The 7,448-nt window shown below is 44.1% G+C and overlaps 2 protein-coding genes across 3 annotated transcripts in view; both read left to right on the top strand.

Annotated features, from left to right (window-relative positions):
* The first annotated feature begins 436 nt into the window (after window positions 1-436).
* Window positions 437-7,448, top strand: part of LOC124523257 (adhesion G protein-coupled receptor E2-like) — a 28,628-nt gene continuing 21,616 nt past the window's right edge. For both annotated transcript variants that reach the window (XM_047095110.1, XM_047095109.1), the window contains exons 1-2: window positions 437-529; window positions 2,734-2,799. In XM_047095110.1, the coding sequence (XP_046951066.1) occupies window positions 502-529; window positions 2,734-2,799 (94 nt within the window). In that variant the 5' untranslated portion in view covers window positions 437-501. The remainder of the gene's footprint in view (window positions 530-2,733; window positions 2,800-7,448) is intronic.
* Window positions 5,913-6,394, top strand: LOC124523260 (BBSome-interacting protein 1-like). Its single transcript, XM_047095115.1, has one exon. The coding sequence runs from the start codon at window positions 6,052-6,054 to the stop codon at window positions 6,262-6,264; it is 213 nt and encodes a 70-aa protein (XP_046951071.1). The 5' UTR covers window positions 5,913-6,051; the 3' UTR covers window positions 6,265-6,394.

The following is a 7,448-nucleotide window of genomic DNA, read 5'->3' as shown; positions in this document are numbered from 1 at the left end:
TTACTGCAGGGCAAGCAGACTAATCACACACGTGGCCAGGTAGAAAACAAAGGAGATTTAAACAATGCAAACAAAGAATCTCACTATAGTTCCACCACACAGACGAGTGGAACATTTGGGGACGTTTTTCTCATCTTTTGAAACCTATCAGGAGCATTTTCCTTCACCAATACATATGAGTCTAAGGCTGCGTTGAGTATTGCTGAAGAATAAAAACACCTTAGTTCTAGACCAGACATGGATTACACAGGATCACATCTTCCTGTATCACAAACATTTAAAAACCACTTTCATGGAAGCTTTCAGTACAAATACCAGTAATGCTATGCAAATATTTAAAAAATAGAAGTGGAGTTTCTGGGAAGTTAATCACAGGACAGATTAGGGGGAAAGAAAGGACCCAGACAAGCAGTTTCCTCAGTCAGCTCCTCTAGGGCCCAAGTCAGACTTAAAACAGGAAGTCTTTGTAACACGCACAGACCAAGAGCAGAGGTCCGCACCATGAGGAACAGATATCGACTGCTGTCAGGTAGGTAGAATTATAACAATAGTGACAGATAACTAAAGCTATCTGGGAACTCTCTAACCAGTTAGAGAATATTCTGTGTTCCTGAGACTCTGGTTTTTTTCCCACTTTCTCTACCAAAGACGAAGGGGAGATGTTGAGAAGGATATTAGCTCACTTGTATTAAGTCTCAAAGGAGATAATCAGTGAAACTTATTCCCAGGGCCAATCCAACAAAGATTTCTCCTTTTGCTACCTGTATCAGTCCAGTTTCTCCAGAAAAACAGAGCCAATACAATGTGTGTGTGTGTGTGTGTGTGTGTGTGTCTGTGTGTATGTGAAAGAGAGAGACAGAGTGAGAAAGAGAGAGAGAGAGAAAGAGGGAGAGATTCATTCATTTTAAGGAGTTGGTTCATGAGATTGTGCAGGTTGGGAAGCTGAAATACTGCAGGGCAGGCCAGCAGGCTGGAAACCCAGGGGAGATTTGATGTTCTATCTCAAGTCCAAAGTCAGTCTGGAGGCAGAATTCCCTCTTCCTCGAAAGAGGTCAGACTTCTTTTGTTTTTCCTAAGGACTTCAACTGATTGGATGAGGCCCACCCAGATTATGGAAAATAATCTGCTTTACTCAGAGTCTACTGATTTAACTGTTTCTCTCATCTGAAAAAAAAAAAAAACACCTGCCCAGAGATATCTAGACTAATGTTTGACCATATACCTGAGTGCTGTGGCCCAGCCAAATCTGTTACATGAAATTAACCATCATGTTACCTATACTATTTTTTTTCACAAGACTATATAGCAAATTCTCTAAAAACTCTATGAGCTAAGAAAAATATCATCCTTTAGCCCATAGGCTTTGTGTGGGTCACAGCATGGTTTAAAGGACAGTAACAGTGCATAATAGCAAAGTCAACTTAATTCTGATTAGTCTTTCTTTCCCTCAATGCTTAGTATGATGCCTGTTACACAGTAAGTTAAGCGCTCCTTACATATTGTCTTTATTGCTTGTAATTTTGTTTCCTGGTTGTCATGAAAATAGCCACATCTCGAGGTGTCTGTGTGGCTCAGTTGAGCGTCCGACTTCGGCTCAGGACATGATCTTGTGGTTCGTGGGTACGAGCTCCGTGTCAGGCTCTGTGCTGACAGCTCAGAGCCTGGAGCCTGCTTCGGATTCTGTGTCTCCCTCTCTCTCTCTCTACCCCTCCCCTGCTCACACTCTGTCTCTCTCTATCTCTCTCTCTCTCAAAAATGAATAAACTTTAAAAAATTTGAAAATAGCCACATTTCTTATCATCTGATTTGTGGAACAGGATTTTAATGCTGGGCATATTCTAGGAAAATCCTATAAAGGCACACAGATATGAAAAGATTTTCATAGGGTTCATTGCCTCCCACAAATGGAAGGAGAGACTCTAACAGGTGGCCCAGTGATTGCCTGTAGAGTAGATTCCTTCGCGTCTGCAATGGTGTGTATACCACAGAGCCTGTCCAGTGACCCATCGCTCAGGACGAGACTGGGGGATAAAGGGAAAGGCTGTGCCCTCAGTGCACCACGGGAGGACCAGGAGCTCACTTGCAAGGAACCACAGAAGTCATGGGCGCTGCACCTGGATAGGCCTCTTAACCAGGAGACGGTGGCTCTACCTGACGGTGCCCTTAGTTGTCATCAGCTCCCCCCACTCTCTTGACTCCAGGGCTCCCTGCCCTGCTGATACTGCTGTGAGCTAGGGCTCAGACTTGGGGCTGTCTGACGCCCAAACCCACGTTCTTCTCGTGTGCCCCAAAACATGTATGTCAAAGAGGGGACAGTGACCCTGGGAGAGAAATCCTCAGGGTAGATTTCTGCCATTGCCAGAGAACTAAGAACCTGGCCAATCTGAGGACTTTGTGCTTCAAGATTCACTCCCTCCACCGGGAAAGGTTGGAATTTCTACCTTGTGTCCCTGACGTCACCTGTGTATATTCTGTCCCCTTACCTATGGCACTGAGGCTCCGTGAGGATGTGTCTGTTAGTGACGGACTCCTCTGGGAGTCAAGGGATGTGAAGGGCAAAAACTGAGCCCTCAGTTCCACGAAAGGTCCGAGAGCCCTGTGGCTGCTGCTGGAAAGCTGTGGGCCGCAGGACCAGACCCACCTCCCCAGGAGGCAATGACCATGCCACCAGGAACTAACACCAGAGCTCCACACTCCTCTTTTTGTCTTCTCACTGGTTTTTTTCTGCTTCAGGACTCTTGCTGCTGCTGCTGCTGCTGCTGCTGTTAATATTCAGAGCTGCTTCCCAGAACACTAGAGGTGAGTCCGTCCAGATTTAGTGACATAAGCTAAGTATGCACATGCTGGGGTCTGGATCCTGTCACCGACAAAGAGGAAAGGAGGTTTATTCTCCAAGCGAGGCTCCAAGATGGCCTTCTGGGGATAAGAGAAGCTGTTTCTTCCTCCCTTAATGTCCAGCCGTCTGTCTTTTCCTCTTCCAAAGGCAGCCATCCCTCCACAACCCTCCCCTGCTCGACTCAGGGACTCTTAGCTGGCAGCGGCTGGCTTCAACCATTCCTTGAGCTTTCCGACTGTGGTCCTCATTGCTAGGGCCCCCACACCTGTGCTCACTGGTGCCCTCTGAACTCTCCACGGGTCGATGCCTCCATGATTCGGGTACTCGTCTGGGGAGAGCTTCACCAGCCCCTTGCAGAGTTGTGATGGTACAGGGACCTGGGTGGCAGAGGGGCATGGAGATATGGGGGGAGGTGGTGAGATGTCCCGAGCCCTCAGCCCTAAGAATAGCACCCAGCCCTTCATCCAGGAAAAGAGAGAGGTGACAGGGCAGGGGGAGTATGAGGGAAGTGGACCATCAGGTTTCCGTGATCGATGGGTAGAGTGTTGAGAGCTCACACAGCGGAGCTGGGCTACCCGGCTTCAAAGTCTAATTCACCCTGACTACACCTGACACGCAAGAAATTATTTCCCCTCTCTATGCCTCAGGGTGCTTGTCTGTAAATTGGGGATCATCGTTGTACCTACCCCACGTGGTTAGAGTGAGATTTAAAATTCACCTGCGTAAAGAACAGCTAAAGACGAGTATGGAGCAAATTGTCAACAAATGTCAGTTGTTATCATTGTTGCTGTCGCCATTATTATTTTCAAAGAAGAAAGAAAGGGGAGAAATAGTGGAAGCTCAGGCTATCTTTCTGGAGTGAGCTCACCGGGAACTCTCGGCCCCTCATGGTCATGGTCTCCTGCCTCAGTGTTCACAGCCGACCTATAAGGCAAGCAGAGTTGAAGGTGGGGGTTTTTTCACACCTTCACCCATTTTGCCCACCCCATCCCCCCCACCTTGGCAGTCACTGATCTGTTCTCTGTATCTCTGAGTTCAGTTGTTTTTTTCAAATTCCACCAAAAAGTGAGATCATACAATATTTTTCTCTTTCTGTCTATTTCACTTAGCATAATGCCCTTAAGGCCCATCCATGCCGTCACAGATGACAGGATCTCTTCTCTCTTATGGCCAAGTAATATTCCGCTGTATCCGCATACCATTTTGTCATTATCCATTCATCCATCGGGGGACGTTTAGGTTGTTTCCATGTCCTGACTGTTGTAAATAACGTGGGACGGAACATGGGGATGCAGATATCTCTTTCAGAAAGTGATTTCATTTTCTTCAGGTCAGTACCCGGAAGTGGGATTACTGGATCATACAGTTCTATTTTTCTTTTTGTGAGAAATCTCCATACTCTTTCCCATAGTGGCCGCACCAATTTACATTCCCTCCCACAGTGTGCAAGGTTCTCTTTTCCCACATCCTCACCAACACTTGTTATTTCTTTTTTTATAGTGGCCACGCTGACAGGTGTGAGGTGATATCTCAGTGTGGTTTTGATTTGCGTTCCCCCGATGATTAGTGGTGTTGAGTACGTTTTCATGCACCTCTTGGCCATCTGGATGTCTTCTTTGGAAAAATGTATATTCAGAGGCTCTACCCATCTTTAAATTGACTAATAATGCTCTTTGGGGTTTTTGTTGTTTGCTTGTTTGTCTTTGCTATTGAAGGTGTATGAATTCTTTATATATTTTGGATGCTAATCCTTATCAGATACTGTATATGATTTGCATTTACTTTCTCCCAAATTGCAGATTATCTTTTTCATTTGGTTGACGGTTTCCCTTGCTGTACAGTTTGATGTGGTCCCGCTTGTCTGTTTTTGCTTTTGTTGCCTTTGCGTTTGATGTCAAGTCCAAATAATTGTTGCCCACACCAATGTCAAAAAGCTTACCCTCTATGTTTTCTTCTACGAATTTTATGATTTCAGGATAACATCATTTTTCAAATTGTCAAATTTGGGCTCAAAGAGATCAAGTGACTTATTCGAAGTCATACAACTAATAAACTGGTAAAAAGCACACCCAGGTCTAAAACTAAGGAGTTTTTAAGTGTTAATGAGGATGTGGAGAAAAAGGAACCCTTGGGCATTGTTGGTGGGAATGCAAACTGGTGCAGTCACTGTGGAAGACAGTATAGAGGTTCCTCAAAAAAAAATTAAAAATAGAAATGCCACATGACCCAGCAATTCCACTACTGAGCATTTACCCAAAGAAAATCAAAACACTCATCAAAAAGAGATATGCCTCTCCTACATTTACTACAACATTATTTACAATAGCCAAGATAAGGAAGCAACCCAAGGGTCCATCCATAGATGAATGGGTAAAGAAGATGTGTATCTGTCAGCAATGATATTACCCACCCATAAAAAAGAATGAGATCTTGCCATCTGCAACACAGATGGCCCTAGAAGGCATGATGCCAAGTGAAATGCATCAGACTGAGAAAGACAAATCCCAAAAGATTTCATATATATGTGGAATCTAAAATATAAAGCAAACAAAACCAGACTCTTTTTTTTAGTGTTTATTTATTTTTGACAGAGAGAGAAGGGGAGAGAGAGAGAGAGAGAGAGAGAGAGAGAGAATGTGTGTGAGAGGGGGAGGGGCATAGAGAGGGAGAGGAAGAGAATCCCAAGCAGCCTCCATGCTTGTGAGCACAGAGTCCAACACGGGGTTTGAACTCACGAACCGTGAGATCATGACCTGAGCTGAAGTCGGACACTTAACCAACGGAGTCACCCAGGCGCCCCCAACACCGGACTCCTCAATACAGAGAGCAAACTGGTGGTTGCCAGAAGGGTGGTAACAGGGGGATGGGCAAAATAGATTAAGGGGATTAGAAGGTACCAAGCTCCAGCTATCAAATAAACAAGTCACAGAGATGAAAAGTACAGCATAGGGAATATAGACAATAATATGTAATAATCGTGTATGGTGACAGACAGTAGCTACACTTATCATGGTGAGCCCTGAGTAATGTTTAGAATTGCTAGATCATTATGTTGTGCACCTGAAATTAATGTAACACTGTATGTTAATTATACTTCAATGAAAATATATTTTAAAAAAGAAAGAATAGAGAGGAGTCTGTAAATAGGCCCGAAAAAGGACCAAAGGTGACCAGTCATCCCAGGAAAAAACTTAGCTGTATCCAACAATTCAGATATGGCGGAAGTGAAGTCAATGTTCCGGGAAGTTCTTCCAAAACAAGGGCAGCTGTCTGTGGAAGATATAACCACAGTGGTGCTGTGTAAACCCAAACTTTTACCCTTAAAATCTCTGACTCTGGAAAAATTGGAGAAAATGCAGCAAGCAGCCCAGGATACGATTCACCAACAAGAAATGGCAGAAAAGGAGCAACGGCAAATAACTCACTGAATGATAACTTAGCACTTCTGCAGAATACCCTACCTTAGTATTAACAATAGCTAGAAAATAATTTGCACCTGTATGCTGAGAACAGTGTGTGTTAATAAAACTGATAGTGCTTATAAATAATATAAAAATACCCAAGACTAATGAAACTTGTATTGTGAATTTAGACACTGTGGTTTGTATTGAACATAAGCAATTAAAAAAACTTTGAACCCAAAAAAATAAAATAAGAGAAAATAAAAAGAAAAAGAAAAAATAAAGAATACAGGAGTGCCGGAGTGGCTCAGTCAGTTAAGCATCCAATTCTTTTTTTTTTTTTATTTTTTTTAATGTTTATTTTTGAGACAGAGAGAGACAGAGCATGAATGGGGGAGGGTCAGAGAGAGAGAGGGAGACACAGAATCCGAAGCAGGCTCCCGGCTCTGAGCTGTCAGCGCAGAGCCCGATGCGGGGCTCGAACTCACGGACCACGAGATCATGACCTGAGCTGAAGTCGGAGGCTTAACCGACTGAACCACCCAGGCGCCCCTAAGCATCCAATTCTTTTTTTTTTTTTTGAAATTTATTGTCAAATTGGTTGCCATACAACACCCAGTGCTCATCCCAACAGGTGCCCTCCTCAATGCCCATCACCCCCCCTCCCCGCCCTCCCATCCTCCCTCAACCCTCAGTTTGTTCTCAGTTTTTAAGAGTCTCTTATGCTTTGGCTCTCTTCCACTCTAACCTCTTTTTTTTTTTTCTTCCCCTCCCCCATGGGTTTCTGTTAAGTTTCTCAGGATCCACATAAGAGTGAAACCATATGGTATCTGGCTTTCTCTGTATGGCTTATTTCACTTAGCATCACACTCTCCAGTTCCATCCACGTTGCTACAAAGGGCCAGATTTCGTTCTTTCTCATTGCCACATAGTACTGCATTGTGTACATAAACCACAATTTTTTTATCCATTCATCAGCTGATGGACATTTAGGCTTTTTCCATAATTTGGCTATTGTTCAGAGTGCTGCTATAAACATTGGGGTACAAGTGCCCCTATGCATCAGCACTCCCGTATCTCTTGGGTAAATTCCTAGCAGTGCTACTGCTGGGTCATAGGGTAGGTCTATTTTTAATTTTTTGAGGAACCTCCACACTGTTTTCCAGAGTGGCTACACCAATTTGCATTCTCACCAACAGTGCAAGAGGGTT

The sequence above is a fragment of the Lynx rufus genome, unplaced genomic scaffold (genome assembly GCF_022079265.1).
Source record: "Lynx rufus isolate CCGP_SWC_20201006 ecotype Redwood Valley unplaced genomic scaffold, mLynRuf1.p SCAF_4, whole genome shotgun sequence".
NCBI classification, from domain to species: domain Eukaryota; kingdom Metazoa; phylum Chordata; class Mammalia; order Carnivora; family Felidae; genus Lynx; species Lynx rufus.
The sequence above is the reverse complement of the archived record's forward strand: the minus strand, read 5'-3'. Positions and strand labels throughout refer to the sequence as shown.